Source organism: Dama dama, chromosome 26 (assembly GCF_033118175.1).
Source record: "Dama dama isolate Ldn47 chromosome 26, ASM3311817v1, whole genome shotgun sequence".
Taxonomy (NCBI): domain Eukaryota; kingdom Metazoa; phylum Chordata; class Mammalia; order Artiodactyla; family Cervidae; genus Dama; species Dama dama.
This window is the reverse complement of record NC_083706.1, coordinates 23,020,238-23,046,853: the sequence shown is the minus strand read 5'-3', so window position 1 is coordinate 23,046,853 and position 26,616 is coordinate 23,020,238. Positions and strand designations below refer to the sequence as shown.

General features: G+C 39.9%; 1 protein-coding gene across 1 annotated transcript in view; it reads right to left on the bottom strand.

Moving 5' to 3' along the window:
* LAMA2 (laminin subunit alpha 2) overlaps positions 1-26,616 on the bottom strand; it is a 659,970-nt gene that overhangs the window by 110,730 nt on the left and 522,624 nt on the right. The window contains exons 38-40 of the mRNA XM_061130198.1: positions 22,389-22,505; positions 21,536-21,699; positions 19,056-19,194 (exon numbers count right to left, since the gene is read on the bottom strand). Of these exons, the coding sequence (XP_060986181.1) occupies positions 19,056-19,194; positions 21,536-21,699; positions 22,389-22,505 (420 nt within the window). The remainder of the gene's footprint in view (positions 1-19,055; positions 19,195-21,535; positions 21,700-22,388; positions 22,506-26,616) is intronic.

Genomic DNA, 26,616 nt, shown 5'->3' with positions numbered 1-26,616 from the left:
GTAACTGAGTGAAACAGTTTTCACCAATCACAGCCTGAGCGCCATCGCTCCATCGCCTCTGGACGCCGCTGACTGTTGCCATGGAGTAGGGACTAGACAAGCTATTGAGGGTGGCATTGGTGGGTATCAATGAGTCTTGATTCTGAGTAGAGACAATGGAGAAATGTCTATTGATTTAGAGACCATCCTTACAGGGCTTATGCCTTTCTTTCCATTTAATGTCCAGAATCAAACTCAACATGGCAATTTCACCTCCTGATTAGTCCTATATTTATTCCTGTTGGTGGAAATCTCAAGTAGCAGGTCTGAGAGCACTGCTATCTTGAATAAAATTAGTTTAAATTTACATTGCATTATAGCATCACCCCAAAGAGTTTCTGTGTTGCTGACTAACCAAACTCTTTGATTTCATTTCTAACAATTTATGCCCTGAAATTTTAAATATATCAAATTCTGGGTAATAAAACAGAAGCTTGTTTCTCTGCTTCCAATAGATTTTTAAAAGTTACTTAATCAAATCAGTATATCATGTTAGCTGGCTTAAGGAATACCATTTTCAAACACAGATTCAATATTTTTCTGTGTAACTTAGACCCTCACTGACTTTTTCATATTTGCTCTTGCACAAATCAGTCAGTTCTTAGATAAGTTGCTGAATTGTTGATGGAGAAAAAATGCTCACCAGTTTTATTGACAGATTCAATTGTCAAACCTATTACGGATTATACTACTTTTTCCATTAACACTACACTGGTATAGAATTTAAATTCCAATGACTATAGATATTAATAAGAGGTCAAAATTACTGTTTGAATAACTTCTAAGTAATGGCTGACAGAATAAAATACAAGCTATATGTGAGTTAAAGTTTAAAACTTAACTGACACTATATTTTATCAGGCCTTTGATTGCAATGTGTATTCTGCTAATATTTGCAGTTCTTTATGTAGGAAATAAAAACTCAAAAATGACCTTGCAAGTATTCTTTATGTATTTTGGTTCATCCAATTACACAAAGCAAATATTAAATAAGACAGACCGAAGAGAAGCTATGACCACATTTCTAAACAAATACTCATTAGAAATACCTTAATGTTTAATCATACTATTGCAAAATTCACAGTATTTGACTATATGATTTATTGACCAGTAGCAGTGGTATTAAAAGAATTTAGCCACGTAAGGATTCAAAAACTAATTAAAAAAGAAGAGATTATTAGGAATAACACTACTAATATTAAAAGAAAGAATAATAAAAATAATAAGAAAATAAAAAATGTAATAAAGGAAAAGAATAAATAAGGTAGTAAAAGTTGGAAAGTGTTATTTTTACTAACATGACAAATAATAAAAACTTAAATGATAATTTATGGTTTGAGCACAGGCCGGAATTCTATTTATCTTTATTCCTATGTGTTTCATAATGTCTCTATATGTTAAGTACAACAAATATGTGGCTTAAAAAAAGATTTAAAAACAAAGAAAACATTGAAAATGTAGACATGCTTAACACCTCATGTTAATAAACAGTTCAGAAGTTACCTATTACAAGCACCACAATTGCATCAAAGCAAGATAATTGGAGACTGAATATCAAACCAGGTTAAAAAAATAAATTTTAAGCTTTGGGGATTATTAACTATTGGCATTAAGCCAAGAAAGAGATCAGAAGAGAATGTGCAGTTTCTTAAAAAGCTACACTTCAGCTGACACAGCTCAGCATCCAACTTGTAGGCAGATCTTCTAATCCTCAAATTCTGACTGTCTATCTTCTTCCCACATCCTGATTAGGAAATTTCAGCACACCCCTTGAACTTAATTCTAATCACTAAAAAAAAAAAAAACAAACCACTTACAAGACTACATTTAAATTAAACTACTATTAAACTACATTTAAATAAATATTCATAGATGATTTCAATCTAAGTAGGGAAATAAATTTTATATTTCTTTTGAAATTTTCTTCTCTATTCAAGGAGTCCCTTGTGGCAGTATAAATATCTCATCTATTCTGAAAATCTGGAGCATCCTAGCCTTTCTAGATTCTTAGCATCGGTGTTTGGAGATGGGAGGGAGCAACTGACATTTAGTGATCAGCTACTGAACACCAAGTATTACCTATGTGAAGATCACAGAATCCAGTGAAGGTGAAATTCTCACAGAGTTACTAGTGTTTCTGTCCTCATGAGGGCTATTTTTAGCTTAACTTTTAATTCTGGAGACATTCTCTTTTGGGAAAAGGAGGTAGGAGTTAAACAGAATGCCATGGTCACCAGAACCTGAAGTCACAGAGCAGAAAGCAAGCAGAGATTCAGCATATTTTAAAACTCCTGACGCTGCAGCTGTGCGCTCAGGGTCTGACCCAAAGTCTTTTTCTCTAGATTATTTTAAGATGTTGTTTTCTCTTTCTCTTTGACTTCCATAGTCTAACAATGATCTTTCCGGGTATAGATTAAATTTTACTTCTCATGAAGTGTGAGTGCTTAGTCACTCAGTCGTGTCTGACTCTTTGTGACCCCGTAGTCTGTAGCCCACCAGGCTCCTCTGTCCATGGGGATTCTCCAGGCAAGAATACTGGAGTGGGTTGCCATGCCCTCCTCTAGGGGATCTTCCCGACCCAGGGATCAAACCCAGGTCTCTGGCATTGCAGACGGATTCTTTATTGTCTGAGCCAATGGGGAAACTCATTTATCGTGAAGGGCTTTCTTTTGAGAAGTTATCTTTCACCAGCCCTTGAAAATTTTCAGTCTCTCTTTGACTATTACTACTTCCCTGTTCTCACTCTTTCAACTTCTGAACCCCTGATAGATTTACATTGCTTTTTTACAAGGTATATTCCTTGTCTTTTACACTTCTTTTATATTTTACCATGCTTGCTGCATTCTGGGTAATGTATCAACTCTTTCAATTAATTCATTCTCTTTCTCCCTTGTTTAGCTTTCCCATTCAATTTTGAGTTATACTTATTATATACTTTTTATTTTTAGAAATTTTATTTGCTTCTATTATACATTTCCATAATCTTCTGTAGTTTTTCTTTTTATCACTCTTTTCTATTTTTTAACATTGCAATAATTTTAAACACTTTTATTGTATATCCTTTCAGATTTTTGAAAAACTTCAGGATCATGTTATATACTTTGCCTGCCTACCCTCTTTCCTAGTTGATTATTTACGGTGTAGCTAAACAGACCAATTTTCTGTGCCTTTCTAGATATTCTAAGGGTTGCAAGAACCAATTCCTCTCTACTCTGTTAAAATTTTAGCTTGGAAAGTCTTGTACCATGCAAACTTCAATGCATATGTAAAAATATATGGTATAATTTGGACTTCAATCTGTAGGCTTGTGGTTTTAGCAGCTTATGAGAGACATTTTTCACAACTGGGGCATGAAAAGAACCAAGATTCCTTGGCATGCTCTGGTCTAGAGGGAGTGCTCATTGATGAGAAAATTGTTTGGAAGTCTCACAATTTTGCATACTTTCAAATAGTCAAAAAAGACTCCTTCGTTTATAGGTTTAGGATGATGTTTCTGATGTTTTCTCTCCCTGCTCAGGCTTTTAAAATCCAGCCTCTAGACATATGATCTATATTTATGTTCCAAATTCAGTGAGTCACTAAGGTGCCAGCTTTAGGATGTGCTATTATGCTTCTCTTGTTTTTATTTTCAGATTACCCTTTTGTTTCCTCTTTCCAAAATAAAGTATGTGTTAAATTTTGGGAGTTAGAGCTTTATCTAACATTTCTGTGAATTTCTCACATTAGGAGGGATCTAATTAATTCAGGCTGCTATGTTATCAGAGCTCCCTGACAATTTCTTTCTAGTATCCTTATTTTCTAACAGGGTTTTTCTATCAACCTGCTACATAAGAGTAAATTAACAAAAATCCAATTTATTCTCTAGACTCTCAACCCAAAAGCAAGAAAAAACTCCTTTTGAAGTTTCTATGGATTTTTACTCTCCTTACATTAAGGAATTAACAGTGGGAAGTCACTTTACAACAGCAGTTCACGTATTTATTTGGAACAGGTGTCTAAGGCTTTGCTGCTGCTAAGTCACTTCAGTTGTGTCTGACTCTGTGCAACCCCATAGATGGCAGCCCACCACCCTGGGATTCTCCAGGCAAGAATACTGGAGTGAGTTGCCCTTTCCTTCTCCAATGCATGAAAGTGAAAAGTGAAAGTGAAGTCACTCAGTCATGTCCAACTCTTTGCGACCCCATGGACTGCAGCCTACCAGGCTCCTCCGTCCCTGGAATTCTCCAGGCAAGAGTACTGGAGTGGGGTGGGGTGCCATTGCCTTCTCCGGTCTAAGGCTTTAAACCTACTTAATTTTAGGTATATTTTTCTCTTGGATAATTTTTCCAGATTTCTCCCCCTCTCTGTAATTCCTATAAAGTCTACATAACATTTACACAGCACTGTTCTTTACTAACTATCCCACTATTATTTTTTTTATGAGAAAAAGAATTACTTACAAATTACCCTCACCTTCTTCTGTATTTTACATTATTTTTGTTTGGGAAAGATCATGCTGCAGATATTTAGACTCACAGCTTCCAGGAATGATGCATAATTGCATCAACTGACAGAACATGGGTTTGGAGAATAAAGAGGAAGACCACATTGAGCACTGGAGTTGAAAGTCAGTATAAATTCTCAATTTCTAATGCTGATTCTTAGAGAAGATCAGACTAAACACTGAGCCTGAGACTATTAATAACTGAGAAAGAGGGTTCTGGATTAGAGAGTGTGTATGTGAGAGAGAGAGGGAGAGAGCTTTAGACGGTAATAGAGATTGTAGTGTAAAGAAGAGGGTACAGAAGAAAAAAAAGAAATCTTCAGCTACCATGGGACATGAAAAAGTGATTCTTTTTATGCAAGATACCTAGGGAAGGTTGGACTGCCTACGTTTTCTACACTGAAGTGTATATCACAGAACATGTTCCATTCACTCTGAGAAAAAGAGAGAGGGAGGAAGGAAATTAAGAAAGGAAGGAGGGCAACGTTTCAGGGTTGATGGAGACTGTGTGGTTATTATGTGATAACTCTTCATGATCTTAACGAACAAGAACAATAGAATCCATTCTACATTAGCCTTCCGTTTTGTCGCTGTTGTTTGCTGTTTGGATATCCCAGATTCAAGTGTACGTCATCTAAGAACTTCCCAGTGGAAAAGGGCAGAGGGTCTCATCTCCCAATGCCCTGAAACCATGACTACTGTCATCCCAAGGCTCCAGCAGCATATAAAATCTATTCCTCATCTACTTCTAAAATCAGATCTGGTTGATAAAACAGGTTTTAAGTTCACCTATGATCTGGAAATGTTTTTCAAGATTTAATTCTCTATTGTTTTAGAGTCTGAGGACTTTTTATAGCATCAAAGCAATTGAGATTAGAAAGAAATTACTGGACCTTCATATTCTCTATTTTTGAAAGAGTGATATATTTCCCTTCTCTTTTTCCTTGTGCCCACCAATGAGAAGTACGAAATGAGATGTTATTTTTGAGACTGTGTATAGGGGAAACAATAATTTTATACCAATAATACAATAATAGTAATTTTCCCAGCCAACACGAATAGAAAATTGGAAGTATGAAAGTGTTAGTCACTCAGTTGTGTCTGACTCTGCGATCCCATAGACTGTAGCCAATCAGGCTCCTCTGTTCATGGAATTCTCCAGGCAAGAATTACTGTGAGTTGCCATTCCCTTCTCCAGGGGATCTTCCTGTCCCAGGGATGGATCTGGGTCTCTTGACTGTAGGCAGATTCTTTACCGTCTGACTCACAAGGGAAGCCCATTAGAAAAGTAGTAGTATTTGTTTTTTCATAAAGTTTATGTTCCTATGACTAAGCTAGACAGTGTGTTGAAAAGCAGAGACATCACTCTGCCTAAAAGGTCTGTAGAGTCAAGGCTATGGTCTTCCCAGTATGGCTGTGAGAGGTGGACTGTAAAGAAGGCAGAGTGTCAGAGAACTGATGCCTTCGAACTGTGGTGCTGGAGAAGATTCCTGAGAGGTCCTTGACAGCAAGGAGATCAACCTTAAGAGATCAATCTTAAGGGAAATCAACCCTGAATACTCATTGGAAGGATAGAAGCTGAAGCTCAAGTTCCAGTATTTCGGTCACCTGATGTGAACAGTTGACTCACTAGGAAAGCTCCGGATGCTGGGAAAGATTGAAGGCAGAAGAAGAGGGCATCAGAGGATGAGATGGCTGGATGGCAACACTGATGTAATGAACATGAACTTGGGCAAAATTCGGGAGATGGTGAGGAACAGGGAGGCCTGGCGTCCTGTGGTCCATGGGGTTGCAAAGAGTCAGACATGACTGGGTGACTGAACAACAACATGCTCCTAAAATAATATTTCATTTTGAGATTTAAATAAATTAAATATGCAAGATAAGAGGTTGTTGCTGTTTACATAGCAACTATACTACAATATTTAGTTGTTTATAGACTCCACCTGCTCACTATTTAATTAAAATAAAGGATCAACTTTCTTCTCACTCATATTTTCCTTTCAATTACATTGTTGATTATGTGTGCATTACAAATAGGTAAACTTAAGCAGATTTTTAAAAGTGAAGTGGCTTTAAAAATGTCAATTATGCTTTAAGATTATTCCACCATTCATTTGGGGATTTTTTTCCCTATGTTATTTTCAATGCTTTTTTTCCTTCTCATATTATCTCACATCCATTTTCTTCACAGTAATAATTGGTTGTTTTATTGCTTGTCTAACAGGTCTTTTTTCCTCCTTGTATAAATTCCTCTTTTGCTTCTTTGTACTTTGTTTTTAATTCATTAAAGACATTCTTCCTTCTTTGTAGGCCTAGATTCAAATGACTCTTTCATACATAAATAATAAACTTAATCTTACTCTTCTATGTTTATCTATAGCTGTAGCAATAATACCAGCTCTTACATTTATGAAATGCTAGTTCTACCTAGGTAATTGCTCAATTTAATGGCAAATATATTTCTTTTCTAGCACAATAGAACTACATTATAATGAATTATTAAAATTAAAACTTTATTTATTCTGTTCCCGAAACACAGTCTACCAATCTTTCTGACCAAATCAGTCTTCTGTGTGTTTGCTGATAGCCATTTAATAAATCAATGATTCTCTTTAGCCTTTACTTAGCAATTTTTCAGACATTTAATTATTTTTACACGGCTTATGGGGACAGAATAACAATAACAAGTGGACATGCTGTATGCATTAAAACTTCTCCTAGCTCCATGTTTGAGTTTGGCTAGCCTATCATGTATAAGCATCAGTGCTGAGGAAAAGCGAATATTTCATGTTGGCGTGAAAATGAGTCTCCTAAGTGTGAAGTGATAGAGTCAATTCCTACGTAGGTTAATAAGAAGGCTGGGGTCCCTGAGGCGGCAAAAGGGGCCTGGGGCTCTCAAATCAGAGATAGAGGTCTGGAATTCTCAAGGAGGAGGAAAGGACAAACAACACCTTTTTTCCCCTGTACTTTCCTTAGTCACATAAAAGTTTTTTTCTTTAAGCCTGGAACTGATGACTACACAACAAACAACTCAGTTTAAACTCTGTACTAAGGATTATTTAACAACAATGTATCCTCCTTGAGGACAGTTTCTCCTCCCTGAAAACCTTCTGACTAATCCTGATATCCTTAGAATGTATATTATTAAGGGAATGGGTCTGGTAGGATCTTTCTATTGTTAAGTTCTAATCCTGTCATCCTAAAATGTAAATTGTGGGAGTGGGTCTGGTAAAATTTTTACAGCCTTGAGACATTCTTTTGATTTACTATAATAACTAATTAAAGAAGTATATAACTCCCTTGCTAACACTAGTGAGGGGGCACCTCTGTCCCCCCTTCTGATGTCTGTGTCAGAAGCTGTCTCCGTCTCTTTTCAGACTTTAATAAAACTCTGCTGCACAAAAGCTCTTGAGGGATCAAGCCTGGTCCCTGGTCCCGAAGCTAAATCTTCTTTGGAAATCAAGAATCGGACACTGTTCACCATAAGCTATCATCTTGGGGGCTCGTCTGGGATCTTCAGGACAAGGCAAGAACATTCAGAGCTCTAGGCTCTCTGCTTTCTCCGTACACAAGTTTTCTGCTTTACTTTCCTAGCTCTGCGGTGCGCTTGTGCGAATGAATGACACGCCCTGCGCGAGGCAAGCGGAGCCCAGCTCTGTGGTTCTGCAGTGCCTCATAAGGACTGAGTTCAGTTCAGTTCAATTCAGTTCAGTCACTCAGTCGTGTCCGACTCTTTGTGACCCCATGAACCGCAGCACACCAGGCCTCCCTGTCCATCACCAACTCCCGGAGTTTACTCACTCATGTCCATCGAGTCGGTGATGCCATCCAGCCATCTCATCCTCTGTCGTCCCCTTCTCCTCCTGCCCCCAATCCCTCCCAGCATCAGGGTCTTTTCAAATGAGTCAACTCTTTGCATGAGGTGGCCAAAGTATTGGAGTTTCAGCTTCAGCATCAGTCCTTCCAGTGAACACCCAGGACTGATCTCCTTTAGGATGGACTGGTTGGATCTCCTTGTAGTCCAAGGGACTCTCAAGAGTCTTCTCCAACACCACAGTTCAAAAGCATCAATTTTTCGGTGCTCAGCTTTATTCACAGTCCAACTCTCACATCCATACATGACCACTGGAAAAACCATAGCCTTGACTAGACGGACCTTTGTTGGCAAAGCAATGTCTCTGCTTTTTAATATGCTATCTAGGTTTTAATATGCTATTTTAAAAGCTATTTTAATACGTTTACTCCTTCCAAGGAGTAAGTGTCTTTTAATTTCATGGCTGCAATCACCATCCGCAGTGATTCTGGAGCCCCAAAAAATAAAGTCTGACACTGTTTCCATTGTTTCCCCATCTATTTCCCATGAAGTGATGGGACCAGATGCCAAGATCTTAATTTTCTGAATGTTGAACTTTAAGCCAACTTTTTCACTCTCCTCTTTCACTTTCATCAAGAGGATTTTTAGATCCTCTTCACTTTCTGCCGTAAGTGTGGTGTCATTTGCATATCTGAGTTAATTGATATTTCTCTCGGCCATCTTGATTCCAGCTTGTGCTTCTTCCAGCCCAGTGTTTCTCATGATGTACTCTGCATATAAGTTAAATAAGCAGGGTGACAATATACAGCCTTGACATACTCCTTTCCCAATTTGGAACCAGTCTGTTGTTCCATGTCCAGTTCTAACTGTTGCTTGCTGACCTGCATACAGGTTTCTCAAGAGGCAAGTCAGGTGGTCTGGTATTTCCATCTCTTTCAGAATTTTCCACAGTTTATTGTGATCCACACAGTCAAAGGCTTTGGCATAGTCAATAAAGCAGAAATAGATATTTTTCTGGAACTCTTGCTTTTTTGCTGATCTAGCGGATGTTGGCAATTTGATGTCTGGTTCCTCTGCCTTTTCTAAAACCAGCTTGAACATCTGGAAGTTCACAATTTACATACTGCTGAAGCCTGGCTTGGAGAATTTTGAGCATTACTTTACAAGTTTGTGAGATGAGTGCAATTGTGTGGTAGTTTGAGCATTCTTTGGCATTGTCTTTCTTAGGGATTGGGAAGAAAACTGACCTTTTCCAGTCCTGTGGCCACTGCTGAGTTTTCCAAATTTGCCGGCATATTGAGGGCAGCACTTTGACAGCATCATCTTTCAGGATTTGAAATAGCTCAACTGGAATTCCATCACCTCCACTAGCTTTGTTCATAGTGATGCTTCCTAAGGCCCACTTCACTTCACATTCCAGGATGTCTGGCTCTAGGTGAGTGATCACACCATCGTGATTATCTGGGTCATGAATATCTTTTTTGTACAGTTCTTCTATGTATTCTTGTCTGACAGAATGTGGTACACTGGAGAAAGGAATGGCAAACCACTTCACTGTTCTTGCCTTGAGAACCCCATGAACAGTATGAAAAGGCAAAATGATAGGATACTGAAAGAGGAACTCCCCAGGTCTGTAGGTGCCCAATATGCTACTGGAGATCAGTGGAGAAATAACTCCATAAAGAATGAAGGGATGGAGCCAACGCAAAAACAATACCCAGTTGTGGATGTGACTGGTGATAGAAGCAAGGTCCAATGCTATAAGGAGCAATATTGCATAGGAACCTGGAATGTTAGGTCCATGAATCAAGGCAAATTGGAAGTGGTCAAACAGGAGATGGCAAGAGTGAATGTCGACATTCTAGGAATCAGTGAACTAAAATGGACTGGAATGGGTGAATTTAACTCAGATGACCATTATATCTACTACTGTGGGCAGGAATCCCTTAGAAGAAATGGAGTAGCCATCATGGTCAACAAAAGAGTCTGAAATGCAGTACTTGGATGCAATCTCAAAAATGACAGAATGGTCACTGTTCGTTTCCAAGGCAAATCATTCAATATCACAGTAATCCAAGCCTATGCCCCAACCAATAACACTGAAGAAGCTGAAGTTGAATGGTTCTATGAAGACCTACAAGACCTTTTAGAACTAACACCCAAAAAAGATGTCCTTTTCATTACAGGAGACTGGAATGCAAAAGGAGGAAGTCAATAAACACCTGGAGTAAGACAAATTTGGCCTTGGAGTACGGAATGAAGCAGGGCAAAGGCTAATAGAGTTTTGCCAAGAGAACGCACTGGTCATAGCAAACACCCTCTTCCAACAACACAAGAGAAGACTCTACACATGGACATCACCAGATGGTCAACACTGAAATCAGATTGATTATATTCTTTGCAGCCAAAGATGGAGAAGCTCTATACAGTCAGGAAAAACAAGACCAGGAGCTGACTGTGGCTCAGATCATGAACTCCTTATTGCCAAATTCAGACTTAAATTGAAGAAAGTAGGGAAAACCACTAGACCATTCAGGTATGACCTAAATCAAATCCTTTATGACTATACAGTGGAAGTGAGAAATAGATTTAAGGGACTAAATCTGATAGAGTGCCTGATGAACTATGGACAGAGGTTCATGACATTGTACAGGAGACAGGGATCAAGACCATCCCCATGGAAAAGAAATGCAAAAAGGCAAAATAGTTGTCTGAGGAGGCCTTACAAATAGCTGTGAAAAGAAGAGAAGCGAAAAGCAAAGGAGAAAAGGAAAGATATTCCCATTTGAATGCAGAGTTCCAAGGAATAGCCAGGAGAGATAAGAAAGCCTTCCTCAGCAATCAATGCAAAGAAATAGAGGAAAACAACAGAATGGGAAAGGCTAGAGCTCTCTTCAAGAAAATTAGAGATACCAAGGGAACATTTCATGCAAAGATGGGTTTGATAAAGGACAGAAATGGTATGGACCTAACAGAAGCAGAAGATATTAAGACGAGGTGGCAAGAATAATGACTAAAGGCAGCCCCAAAAAGGGGAGCCTTGTCTCTGCCAATGCCAAGAGACACCCAAGGTCCCTGCAAGGGGAGGGACCAGAAATGGGCAAAGTGTGTGGACCGAACTTTGCTTTCTTGGTCAGCTTTTCCTGGTCTCTTTGACCATTTCATAATTGCATGAGAAATTAGAACTACTAACCTAATCTTCTGGATCATAGACTTTCAAGGGAGTAGTGATCCATGCTGTTACTATGTACTTTTACTTAGACCCCAAGTACAGAAGCGCCTAGCCTTGCTAGGAGCTGAAAGGTACAAGAAGCACATATGGAGCGAGGTCGAACGCTAGGAACATCTCTCAGGCTAGAAGTTACTCTCTTGACTGCCTGTCTCAGGGGCCAGCAACCTGAAAGTGCATCTGTTATGGCTCTGCCTCCTGTCTGTATGGACAGAAGCACTGCTGGTGACCATGAGGTTTTTGAGGACACAGGGCGGGAACTGTGGAATCTGGTCAGATTGGAAACGCAATGTGCTTCTTCCTTTGATAGCGCAAGGTCTTAGTGGACCAGAGGAGGCTCTCTGATGGCTTCTGTCTCAACTCCTTAGATATCCCTTTTGTGGAATCTGTAGAAATGAGCTGGAAGGATTGACCCTAATAGCTTGAGAACAAAAATCACTTTTTCCTTGCTGGCCAACCCTCCACCACCTCTTTAGCTATCACATATACTGGTGAGGTGACACTCAGGAGGGACATCTCGGTTGTTATTTGTCTCTTTATGACTCACCCTTTCTAATGAGGTCAGGACGACACTCAGGAATGTGTGCGGACACACGTAAGACGGATGCTCTCCCTAGTCCTAGCTTGGGAAACATTCCCGGAAATTACTCCGGCAAATCAAACAAATGTCTCAGTGGTATGGAACTAAATCAATCTGGGATGCCATCAGGTCTACCCCTAGTGCATCTCTACCCCGCCTCAGTGGTAGAACTGGGAAGGACGAATAAGACGCCTGCATCGTAAGGGACAGAGTAAGTCTGACTATGGAAAGAAAGCTTTGGTGGAGAGTCTGCTACACCCCCGTCTAGAGCAGGGAAGGATGCTTCTGGCAGAAAAAAGCCAAGGCTGTGGATGCCGCTTTTTTCTCTCTTACAGATGGGAGCTAGCAGTTCCAGAACCACTTCTTTAAAATGTATTTTTAAAAATGCTGGGACAAGCTTGATCCCCAGAATTTAAAAGACATGCCTGATCTTCTGTGATTCTGAATGGCCACGGTAGCCTTTGGAAGATGGGGAACACTGGCCTGTTAAAGGTCTTTCAATTATGATATGGTTTTACAACTAGACCAGTCCTATAGAAAATAAGGGAAATAGGTAGAAGTGCCTTATGTGTTGTTCTTTATCTCTCTGAGAGACATGCCAGACTTACGTCCTAAGGGTGCAGATTTGGGTATGAAAGCTTCAACTGCCTCCTCTTCACTTACTTGGCCCCTTTATCCCTTTATCTGGGGCTCCCAACTGAACAGGCTGAGAGTTAGGGCACCCTTCCAGGAGGGGCTGCCTCAGTCTCGGTGGAAAGTCAAACAGTAATTGCAGTTGAGACTATCTAGAGGATTCAAAAGGTACACAGACTCCTTTACGGGACTAACTTTACTTTATGACCTTACTTGGAGAGATGTAATGCATGTCTTGGGACAGACGCTAACTCCTGACTTGAGAGCTTGGGTTTTGGGGGAAGCTACTACTTTCGGAGATGAATGGCTTGAACATGAGACAAGGGGAAAGAGGGAACACAAAACAGTCCTCCTTCCTACTGGGAGCCAAATGGTTCCCAAAGCAGAGCCACTTTGCCGGATGTATTCTTAAAGGACTCAAGCAAGCGCAAACTAAGACTTTAAACTATGCTAGGTTGGCTGACATAGAATAGGGAGAGGAGGAAACTCCTCATAAATTCCTAGATAGATTATGGGAGGCTCTCCACAAGTTTACTGACGTTGATCTTGAAATTACAGAGGGAGAAATGATCTTAAAAGATAGATTTCTCACTCAGTCAGCTCCAGATATCTGCTGTTAAGTTATGAAAACAGGCGTTTGGACCAAATCAGTCTTTAAAAAACTGTTGCAGCTGGCTCAGATGGTATATTACGGTAGAGAATATGAGGAGGAAAATAAGAGGCAAAAAAAGAACCAGGCAAAATACTGATGCCCCAACAATGGCTGTTAGACCTGCTCTGAAACAGCCTGAGAAAAATGCCCAGAGGGACCCAGGTAAAAAGGGATGGGCTTGCTATTACTGTGGAAAGGAGGGACATCTCAAGCGGGATTACCCTCAGGCTTCTAAGCTGTCCCCAGCTCCATGCCCAGTCTCTAAAGGACCATAATGGAGAAGAGACTGCCCTCCGAGGTGTAGGCCCCAGGGTCAGACTCTCAAGACAATCTGGACTGAAGGTGCCCGGGGGTCCCCACACAAGCTCCCATCCTAATTACACCTGAGGAAACCCAGGTATTAATAACTGTGGAGGGCCAATCAGTCAATTTCTTTTGGACACCGGGGCAACTTTCTCTGTGCTCACTGAAGGCCCTGGCCCACTTTCCTCCCAGTCCACTACCGTAATGGGACTGTCTGGACCAGTCAAACATGATTATGTCAGTCATCCTTCAGTGGAACCTGGGACTCTGTGCTGTTTTCTCAGGAGTTTCTAATTGTGTAAGAGTCTCCCTCACCTTTTCTGGGGAGGGACATACTGAGCAAGGTCCAGGCCTCTGTTTTCATGAATATGGAACCAGCTCTTTTTAATGAAACAAAATATAAATCCTAGAGTGTGGGCCAATGGAAAAACTATGAGTCGAGCACAAAATGCTTTTCCTGTCGTTATCAAGCTCAAAGACCCTCACCTATTTTCACATCAAAAGCCCGAGGTTAATGAATGGATAAAATCTTACTGTACTGACTTCTCATGATGTGAGAGGGATCTTACACTCTATAAAGTTCAGAGCAACAATGATCCGTCTTTAAAGTTGCTGTAACTCAAGGGGTGTCAAAAGCTCTAGGAAGAGAGCATCACTTACACTCCTCCTGGAGACCCCAATCTTCAGAAAAAGTTGAACAGGCTAAAGACACCTGTGTAAGCTAACTCAGGAAACATAAGACAGTTGTTTAAAGTTCTACCCACAGCTTTAATGAGGGCTCAAACCACCCCTAAGAAGAAGGGTCTGTCTCTATGATAGACTGTTTTTGCACACAGATACTGCCATAGAGCCTTAAAATTAACTATGTAACTCAGCTTTTAGCTTTTCAACAGACATTACCGGGAGGGTAACTCCTGACCCAGACTTTGAGTCAAACTAGCCTCTCTTTGAGCCAGGAACCAAGATGGGACTGAGAATCTAGGTGGGCTTGCTTCTGTTGACTCCAGAAGTCCTGAGTCTGCCGTTTGAGCCTCAAGACAGTGCCTTCCTGTCCTGGACTCACTCCTACACTGCAGTCCACATTGGTCTAATTGCTGGATCTGAAGAGCACTCTTCTCCTCATCAACTGAAGACATCCCATGGCGAGTTTCTCCACTTCATGGAAGGGACTTTCTTCAACTCTGAGAATACTTTCACCAACATCATACGTGACACTTCTTTTTGATCTGATGACGTCTAACAATCCTAAAGATGGAGTGATGTAACTATGAACATAATGTAACTTTTGATGATGTGTTAACTTGGTTTAATGACTATTTTGCTGCACATAAGAAGGTAAACGGGTCTAGATCTGGTGGTTTTCTACCTGATGTTTATCAAATATGGGATGAGGTCATATGGCTAACTCCTAAAAAGGGATGCCTACTATCTAATGCTCCCACACACTGGGAAAAAAAATAGAGCCATCCCCAGAAGTTAGCCAACAAGTTAGTTATAATGATTGGAAACAACTGGGATTTTTGCCTCAAGAAATATACAATACAATTATTCCTGTGTTTTCCAATCCCAGTTTAGGTCCCCCTCTTGCTGCCGGGAACTGATCGGGACTGGATCTCTCAGTCATGCTGGTTTGCCCCAAACGGGACCTCCTGGATATGTGGCTCTTACCCATGGGCGTGGCGTCCCCCTGGCTGGTAGGAAGATGCACTCTAGGTCTAATGCACTCTTTTACTCATGGTTTCATATTATCAGAGCTTCCAGAGAAGCCTAATCTGCCACACCTTAAAACTCATTGGGCAAGATCTGTATTTCACTGGTGTGATTGTCTGGCTACAGTATTCATTCCCTCTCTGGGAACTACAGATTAGATGTTATGCTATGAGTTGATGCTCTGAGTAACTTTCAGCCATTAATGCTGAACAAATACAAATTAGAAAGGTGGTTTTACAAAACAGATTGGCCTTAGATATTCTAACAGCTGCACAAGGAGGAACTTGTGCCATTATTCATACCCAATGTTGTACATATATACCAGATATGAGCACTAATGTTTCTCATTTTACTAAACACATGAACAAGGTGATTCAGACTATGGATTCCCCTGAAGCCTCAGTCACCCCACTTTGGGGAAACGTTAACTAGCTCCACATGGTGGAAAACTATCTTAATCATAATAACTCTAATTGTTCTGTTTTTACTGTTTGCTCCCTTCATCTGTAACTGTGTAACTGGATTTGTTTCTAACCGTTTGAAAGCGTCCAAGTTACAAGTGGTTGTCCAGGCTCCTACAAGCCCACAACCTCCTCCAACTATTACTTGGAGCCCTTGGATCAGAGACCCTCAATATGAGGATCATGAGAATACGTTGTCTCAACAATTTAGGGACCACGCCCCTCAACAGCAGGAAGTAGTTATGGAACGAAAACGACACCCCTTTCCCTTGGGAACATCATTCTCCTAAAAGAAAAGGGGGGAATGAGAGAGTCAATTCCTAGGCAGGTTGATAAGAAGTCCGGGGTCCCTGAGGAGGAGAAAGAGGTCTGGGGCTCCCGAAGTGGAGATGCTGCTGCTGCTGCTAAGTTACTTCAGTCGTGTCCGACCCTGTGCGACCCTATAGATGGCAGCCCACCAGGCTCCCCTGTTCGTGGGAATTCTCCAGGCAAGAACACTGGAGTGGGTTGCCATTTCCTTCTCCAATGCATGAAAGTGAAAAGTGAAAGTGAAGTCGCTCAGTCGTGTCCGACTCATAGGGACTCCATGGACTGCAGCCTACCAGGCTCCTCCGTCCCTGGGATTCTCCAGGCAAGAGTACTGGAGTGGGGTGCCATTGCCTTCTCTGGGGTCTGGAATTCTCAAGGAGGAGGAAAGAACAAACATTTTTTTTTTTGCTACATCACATAAGTTTCTTTAAAAACTGATGATCACACAATAACCAACTCAGTTTAAACTCCGTACTAAGGATTATATTGAAGAAGGAATTCATAGGGCCTTGACTCCATCTGAAGCCTGTCCATGCTGATCGTGCTCGGCCACCTCTCCAGTGGACTCTGAACTCTCTACTTAGTGCCTGTGGGAACGACAATGGAAGGATAAGACCCCCCCCACCCCAGACAGGGAAACCTTGAAGATCATATCCAGGTTATTCATCACCTAAGAGAAAACAGACACTAATCACCCCTGCCTCTGGACAGTATTTATCGGAATGTAACCACAGGCTTATTGGTTATTAACTGGTTGGAATGTAACCTCGGGCTTATTGATTATTAACTGTTTGAACACATAACACGTGAATGATGGGATTATTGTGATTGTGTTTATCCTTCCTTTGTAAGACTCAAGGGATTTGGGGTGGTGGGTTTAGACACGTACACATGGGGTATAAAAGATTTTCACAAATGCTGGTCGAGGTCCTTGGCTAAGAGGAGACTCTGCCTTGGGCCCGCCGGTGTAATAAACTGCACTCCACTACCTGCATTGTCCTTCTGAGTGAGTTTGTTTCCCGGAAAGCGTGGCTATAACAATATAACAACAATGTATCCTCCTTGAGGACAGTTTCTCCTTCCTGAAAACCTCTGACTAATTCTGATATTGTCTGATAGGATCTTTCTATTGTTAAGTTCTAATCATGCTATCCTAAAATGTAAATTGTGGGAGTGGGTCTGGTAAAATTTTTACAAACTTGAGGCATTCTTTTGATTTACTGTAATAATTAATTTAAAAATACATAACTCCCTTGCTAACATTAGTGAGGGGGGCACTCTCCGTCCCCCTTGTGATGTCTGTGTCAGAAGCTTTCTCTGTCTCTTCTCAGACTTTAATAAAACTCTGCCACACAAAAGCTTCTGAGTGATCAAGCCTGGTCCCTGGTCCCTGGAAGCTAAATCTTCTTCAGAGATCAAGAATCCCGATACCTTTTGCCATAAGCTATCAGAAGTGATGGTAGTAAATTTGGGTGAAAATAAACAGCTCTTTAACATAAAATGCAAGAAGTTTCTAAAAATGAAACAATGATAATATTGAGATTTTTATTTGTACAAAATTTTGTAAACAGGCATGAAAAATGTCAATTAGAATGACGGGCATTCACTCACCCAGGCCTATGATTTGTCAGGCACTGTCCTTCCTAGATGCTGAAAACATCCAGTAAGACTTAGGTCAGATGAAAATGGTGAAATCGAAGATTAGCATCTTCAAATAGATATGAAAAATGGTTCATTTTGAAAGGATAACTGAACATAGGTACGTTTTTGTAATAACTGTGTCATGACTTTGAATAAGAAATAAACAGAACACACAGTATTGGTAAAGTCATTCCAGAGAAACCAAACAGTAGTAATGGCTGATGGAATATGATGTTTTCACTATGACCATAAAATAAACTGTCTAAGTATGTGGCAAATACCTCTGCTATCTCTGAAATCCAAGAAAGCAATTGTGCTAAATACCAAAGCAAAGACTGATTTGTTTCTTCAACACCCACTATTTCTGCATATTTCATTAACAGTCAAATGTCCAGGCAAGTTTTTTTTTCTCCTCAAATTCTGATGTATTTGGAGGATTCTGTGTGAAGCCAAAGGAATAAGTGATGGATCTGAACATTTTAACTAACCGTGTGATTCCTATGAAATGAAAGTTGACCTAAAAAGTATTGCCAAGGTTTACCAAACATAGCCTGTTTACAAAATGTTGCTCTACATGTAAAGGAAAAAAGTTTGTCACTGTTGAAGATACTCAGATAATGTGCTATACCTAGAACCCCCAAACTCTAAAATATTAATTGAAAATCTATTTTGAACAATGACAGAAGCCAAAAGTAGCTTTGAAGGTAAATATTTCAATGGATAAAAATAGTATAATAGTTTCAAAGTATGTGATTTGCCATGTTTTGTAAAATGAGCTCCTTGTTATTAAACTTTATATAGAATCAAGTTACATGTGACTATAAGCAATGGTGTTAATATTCAAAGCACTTTCTTATTGAAGACATACGGAATAATTGTGATAAATTTCCCTCTTCAGAGTCTTATGTGTGGCCATTTTCCTTTATGAGTTGGTGGCACAAACCTATTTGTCACCTGGGATAATAATACAACTCTTATTAGTGGTGGAAAGTAGCGTGTAACTGAGAAGAGTTCTGTGATGATTACAGCACACTGAGAATTTATTTTGGATAAAATTCAAAAGGAGCCTGTGAAAATAATTTAAAATTAATGTTCTAATTTGCCAGGATTTTCCAGAGCTTATTTAAATTGGAGAATTGTAGTTTAGATACTTATTTGAAAAGGTTGACCTCAGTACACAGCACTATTTGTTTCTTACCAGCTCTGTGGCTTCATGGGCAACAACTTTGGCTTCTTTGGCAATTTTCTCAGCTTCATCAATATAGTCCTTAATATTGCTGTAAGCTTTGAAGGCTGCAGTGGCATTGAAGGAGATGTTTTTAGCCTCATCAAGGATTCTGTAGGGATTACCCAAAAAGAGAATATCAGAGCAGTTGGTACTCAAATGAAGAATATCGAAGAACTTACTTATAACAAATAAGGCTTCCAAACGATCATGGCCAATATAATAATGATAATCCCAAATCATAGTGAGGTGTCTACTAATTGTATTATATTGTAGCTTTCAGTTTAAACTCATATTCCTAAATAACCAAGCTAGAACTGTTATAATAAAATGAATTATATATGAATTTTTCCCAGGGTCTTCAAACATTAATATTTTCCTTTGTATCAAGAGTATTAAGTTTTGAAACAGAACCTTTCACATGGAGTATATTAAATCCAGATTTATTTATGAAAATTATTCTCGGGGTTAATACACCTATTTTATTATGACAATCCCCAAATTGTAGGGGAAGCAAACCAGTTATATTGAGAAGGCCGTTTACTAGTCAAACACATCTCACTAGTGGCCCCTCGCCCACTGACCCCTATAAGAATACCAGTTACAATGAGCTGTTATTTCACAGGCAGTGCTGAGAACAGTGCTGTCTTCATGGAGTTTGAAAGGGAAAAAAAGACCTAACGGCTGTGTATGGGGCCACCAGTTCTCATCCCAATCCCAAAGACAGGCAATGCCACAGAACGCTCCAACTACCGCGCAACTGCACCCATCTCACACACTAGCAAAGCAATGCTCAGAATTCTGCAAGCCAGGCTTCAACAGTGTGTGAACTGTGAACTTCCAGATGTTCAAGCTGGATTTAGAAAAGGCAGAGGAACCAGAAATCAAATTGCCAACATCCGTTGGATCACTGAAAAAGCAAGAGAATTCCAGAAAAACATCTACTTCTGCTTTACTGGCTATGCCAAAGCCTTTGACTGTGTGGATCACAACAAACTGTGGAAAATTCTTAAAGAGTTGGGAATACCAGACCACCTGATCTGCCTTCTGAGAAATCTGTATGCAGGTCAGGAAGCAACAGTTCGAACTGAACATGGAACAACAGACTGGTTCCAAATTGGGAAAGGAGAGCATCAAGGCTGTATATTGTCACCCTGCTTATTTAAGTTATATGCAGGGTACATCATGAGAAATTCTGGGCTGGATGAAGCACAAGCTAGAATCAAGATTACTGGCAGAAATATCAATAACCTCAGATATGCAGATGACACCACCCTTACGGCAGAAAGTGAAGAACTAAAGAGCCTCTTGATGAAAGAGAAAGATGAGAGTGAAAAAGTTGGCTTAAAACTCAACATTCAGAAAACTAAGATCATGGCATTTGGTCCCATCACTTCATGGAAAATAGATGGGGAAACAGTGGAAACAGTGACAGACTTTATTTTTTTGGGCTTCAAAATCAATGCAGATGGTGACTGCAGCCATGAAATTAAAAGAAGCTTACTCCTTGGAAGGAAAGTTATGACCAACCTAGACAGCATATTAAAAAGAAGAGACATTACTTTGCCAACAAAGGTCCATCTATGGTTTTTCCAGTGGTCAAGTATGGATGTGAGAGTTGGACTATAAATAAAGTTGAGCACCGAAGAATTGATGCTTTTGAACTGTGGTGTTGGAGAAGACTCTTGAGAGTCCCTTGGACTGCAAGGAGATCCAGCCAGTCCATCCTAAAGGAAATCAGTCCTGAATATTCATTGGAAGGACTGATGCTGAAGCTGAAACTCCAGTACTTTGGCCACCTGATGTGAAGAACTGACTCATTTGAAAAGACTCTGATTCCGGGAAAGATTGAAGGCGGGAGGAGAGGAGAGGGGACAACAGAGGATGAGATGGTTGGATGGCATCACTGACTCAATGGACAGGAATTTGAGTAAACTCTGGCAGTTGGTAATGGACAGGGAGGCCTGGCGTGTTGCAGTCCATGGGGTCGCAGAGAGTCAGATACGACTGAGCGACTGAACTGAACTGAACCGATGGAACCACATTTTCAAAAGCCAGCCCTTTAACAATAAATAGTTTTGATTTCTTTAAATTATAAAACTGAAATTTTTAGCAGAATGTGTGTTTATACATTACTATTTAAAATGCTAATAAGGCAGCTGCTGTGCTCTCTAATAAAGAACAAAATATTTTTTCTAAGTGTAGCCTAAGGCAATGTTCGCTCCCCACCATGCAATATTTGAATTCACTTTTAACTCAGACTTTTGATGGTGCTCCAGTAGAGCTTTGTCCAGACCCTTCTAATTAGGCTTTTCCATAGAAAGGCCATGCAGTTTGTATGTTAATAGTTACAAAAAATCAAGATTTGAAAGCAACTCTCAACCATTTCTGCTAGTCAAAACTTTTGGGCAAGTGTCAAGATAAATAGACATTTCCAGCCACAAATGACATACCCATCAAGGACAGCAGACGAATCATTTAACTGAGCTGCATGGCTCTCAGCCTGGGACACCTTCTCAGCCAGCTTCCTGTCCTTTATTTCTTGGGAGAGGTCATCTATTTTATCTTTCAGATCCTTGGACATGGGTGGCAATTTAGTTTGAATGTCTTCGACGTACTGACATGTAGAGAAAAGAACGCATTTTAAATAAGTGAATCCAGCTTCCTCTCATTTATTAGTGTCTCTTGGATATATAATTACACATGCTTAGGTTTTTAGAACACTTAAAATCTACTAATCTAGCAAGAAAAAGAATAGAGAATAAAAGCTATTATTTAATGGAAGAGATTAGAAAATATGCAAAGGGAATTTATACCAAGAAGAACCTAACAATCTTTTTTAAAAAAATGCTACTTCATAGGTCTAAATGCATAAATGATAGTCATTAGGATCTTTTAGACTATTTGCAGTCCTATTACCATATGTCATCATATATCAGCATTTACTGAATGAGACAGCATGTTGAAAGTCTGTTTGTAGCTTTACATTTCTCGTTTAACTAATGTTATATGAATATTGAAGCACATTTTAAGTTCTATACTAGGAATGACAAATGCCCTTCATCACTGTGAAAAAAAATACAGGTTGGTGTGAGTGTGCGAGTACCCTCATTACTGAGAGGATAATGTGAAGTTCTAATTGTTACCAATGGGTGGGCATGGTCACAATAGAGTGAGACAAAAACAACTTTACACCCAAAAGAAAGTAACAGTATTTGCGTACACTACTGAATTTCTCACTGGTTCCCATTCAAGAGCCCTTGCATCATTATCATCGTTAAACCTTGGGCTTCATAAGATACTCACCACTATGACTGAGTTGATTTCATCTGCGAGACGACTGGCTTCATCAAGTATGTCATTGCCTTCTTTTAAAGTGTTTTCAGTCTGTCGTTTGCCACTTTCTATAGCCTCCTTCTTTTTCTGTAAGACAGTATAAACAAAACATCAAAATGCCCTTTTGGGAAAACCCCATCTAGCCCTGTATTCCTGGCTTTCCTGAGCTGTCTGATCAGGGCTTTGCAATCAAGATTTGTCATGTTGACTATGAGATTACATGAGAATGATAAAAACTACCCAGCCAACCCTTCGAGTGTTACTTTATTTTAAATATCTGTACAGGTGCTTTCTTTCTCCTATTGTGAGAAAGTCATCCAAGAGAATGGTGGCTGATGTGATGGTAACTGAGGAATGAAAAAAAGATTTTTAAAGCAAGATGGACATCCATTTTAACTGAAATGCAAGTGCTGAATATGCATTACTGAGCATGTGGAAGTATGCTGAATTACATTGGAACTAGACATTAAATTCCAGAATCTGTGTCCAAATGAATATTTTGTGAGCATAAATGTGAGCAGATTTATTCTATGGGAGCTCTGTAAAAACTGGAAGAAGTGGGATTTTAAAAGGAACTGAGGGGATGTACTTTTCAAAAAAAAGAGAGAAATTCTCACATGGAAGAATAAACTTAATGGACTGTTCCATAAAAAGAGAGCAGACTCTAATTTTTCTCTGAAACTGATAGCTTGTCTTGAAACCACATGAAACTCATTCCTAGTCTAGACGAGTAAAATCAGCAGGAAAGAAATGGTGCTATTTCTCCATTTGGAGTATAATTTTGCCTTCTTTTTCTTTTTCTTTATGACTCATTCTTTCAATCACCTTTTCCTACCTGTGGATTTAACTGCAGCAATTATAAATTTAAGCCTTTGCCATTTATGCCTTTTGAGATGAATAATCATGCTAGTTTATATATTCATTTCAGTATGGGCCAGGTAGTTTATAAGCTTTCCCACTTAATTCTACATTAGCTCTACAGGTTCTGTGTTTATCATCTTTTAACTGAATAGAAAATTCTCCAAGTGAAGTGATTTACCAAGGTCACATAGTATAGTTAAGATGTGAATCCCAGTCTACCTAAGGATGGGCTTTCCTGGTCGCTCCGTGGTAAAGAATCTGCCTGCCAACTCAGGAGACATGGGTTCGATCACTGGTGGGGTAAGAAGCCCTGGAGTCGGAAACGGTTTACTCCAGTATTCTTGCCTGGGAAATCCCATGGACAGAGGGACCTGGCAGGCTATAGTCCACGGGGTCGCAAAAGAGTCAGACAGGATGTAGCAGCTAAACAGCAGCAATGACCTAGGGACAGAGTCTGGGTCTTCAGCTGTGACAGCACTGACTTTCCCGTTGTGGAAACCACATTTATTTGCACTGGAACAGGGCTAATTTCACACCCTGCTTTCTCTACCTCTTCACCCATCACTTCACTTTGCTGCCGGGACACACATCTTATTTCTGCCTCTGCGCCTTTCCGGTTGCTGTTTCCTTCGCCATTTGCCCTTTCCCAGTTCCCTGCCTTGGAGGAAACCTCCCTCATTTAGCCTCATGTAAAATGTATATTCCTTCAGTACTCAAAATACGGCCCACTGACCAGCAGAATCGGCATCACCTGGGAGCTTCTTAGAAATGCACAATCTTAGTGCCTTTTTGGGAACTACCAACTTGGAATCTGTATTTAACAAGAACCCCAGGTGATTGATATACATGATAAAATTTGAGAGAAATTGGCTTGGAATACAGCCTAGCACACAGTAAACACTACAGAATTGTTAACTTATAATTACCTTATTTTCTTTTTCCTAGCACTCATTTCTCTGAATTGTATTTATAGAGTGGCCACAAATGATAGAAACATAATCATATTTTATTTTTTATATAGCTTGAATCATCTTGATTGCTTCTTCTAAGAGCTGCTAAAAGTACAAGTTATTTAACGACTATCATTAATACCGATTCACCACAACATGCGTGCATTAAGTATCGGATGAAATGGACAGTCTCCTGAGCTGTATCTAGCGGATGAAGGGTAACATTGAATTCATCAAGCAATATGCTGAGAACATGTCACTTACTATGTATATTAGCCCATGCTCCAGTTTATGATCATATTATATACTAATTTATTGGTTTAGTGACTTTCTCACTACAATGTAGATTTCTTTCAACAGTCTTTGCATCACTCTATCTCCAGTACCTAGAAGAGTTTCCTCAATAAATAGTTCTGTTTGCACTTGTGACTTCTGTTTCATTCAACTTCTCCCCACCCCGGCTAAATCAGAGAAATTTCAATCCCCCTTCACGAACAACAAACAGGGAGGTAGTGCTGAGGCTCCTGGTTATAAGTCACACCTTATTTTTCAAGTTCTGACATTCTTTTCCACAACTATCAATTCTAGCCCTTAGCTTTTATATAAACTGATTTAAAGTTGACCACGGGCAGACACTCAGGAATCTTTCTTCAGCATGGTTTGTTTGCATTTATGAATCAAGGTAACTTAAAATATTTCCACCCATATGTGAGGTGAAGAGCTACATTCATCTTGTTTTCAATTAAGCAGTGAGTTAGAATCTTTCTGGGCTTCCCTGGTAGCTCAGCTGGTAAAGAATCCATTATAAAAGCTCTATTTGAATTACTTTAGGGAACCCATCGTTCTGCAAAGATCACAATGTGTTTTTAATCACACTGAAGCAGGAATGATCTAGGGATTAAGGCAATTTCAGTGGTGGCTAATTTCAGATTAGACACTAATGAAAGCTAGTTTTGTATCAGGGAAAGATGGATCCATCTGGAGTGCCTAAATATTGATAAAAGTATTGATATAACATTTATTTGTGTTTGCTTTATGATACTTTATTCATTGAGAGAGAATATTTCTATTCTGTCTTTGTGCCTGACACTGTTCTCAGCCCTGGAGACACAGCAGACCAGAAAACACGTTGCTCATGGCTTGGCTGGAGGGTAAAAATGAATAAATTAATGCATAATACATTTTTAATGATGAGTGCTATAAAAATAAATAAAGAGAGGGATAGATAGAAAAGGATGTAGGATATAAAATACTTAAGATAGGAAGCTTTGAGCATTTGAGAGGCAAAAACAGGGCTTGTGATTAGAGAGCATTATTCTCCCAGGCTTCCTTGGTGGCTCAGATGGCAGTGTGGGAGACCTGGGTTCGATCCCTGGGTCAGGAAGATCCCCTGGAGAAGGAAATGGCAACCTACTCCAGAATTCTTGCCTAGCGAATCCCGTGGATGGAGGATCCTGGCAGTCTACATACAGTCTATGGAGTTGCAAAGAGTTGGACACGACAGAGCAACTTCACAAGCAAATTCTCCCAGTATATACCACAGTATATTGTTAAGTGACTCTCATTAGATAACAAAGTTGTTATATTTCTACTTTTAACTTCTAATTAGATCTTAACTCATTCCAGAGCTTTTAAGTTTAAAACTCTTTGTTTTTGCTGGGGTTTTTTGAGGGGTGGATTAAGAAGCTACAAGAGCTATCTCCCTGTCTATTTTTATCTAGCAACTCATTTTTTACTTCCCTCAAAATCCTTCCTGTCCCAGGTTATAGTGGTACATTTGGGGACAGAATGCTCAATACATGTTACTTTGCTGAACTGAATTGCTCATCTTCTCTTTGCCCCTCAGCCCACAGTCTCCTCACCTTTTTTCCATAGCTGGAAATGGCCTTCTAGCCCTGTGCTGTTCTAGAAGGTTGCAAAGTCTTCTATGAACTGGCTCCAAAGGCCATTTTCAGAGCCATCTTCTGCTGCAGACTTTTATGAAGCTTACAAGTGACTGTTACTGCCCTATTTGACGTTTCCTAGGATCGCACTTTGGGAGCTCCATGTTTCTGCTCATGCTGCACCATCGTTTCTATCAACTTCTCTGATGTCCTCCTCTTAGTGTTTGATTCTATCAGCGTGTACTAGTCACAGCGTGCCTTGTCTGACCCTTTGAGACCCCACGTACTGTAACCCAGGTTCCACTGTCCGTGGGGTTCTCCAGGCAAGAATACTGGAGTAGGCTGCTTCCTTCTCTGGAATTCTCTGGAATGTTCTTCCTCGTCTACTTTGGCCAATTAGAGCTTATGCTTCAGGACGTAGCACATGTGTCAGATCCATGAAGCCCTTCCTAAATCCAGGTGTGAAATCGATGCCCTTCCTTCACAAACCTCCAACAGAACTTC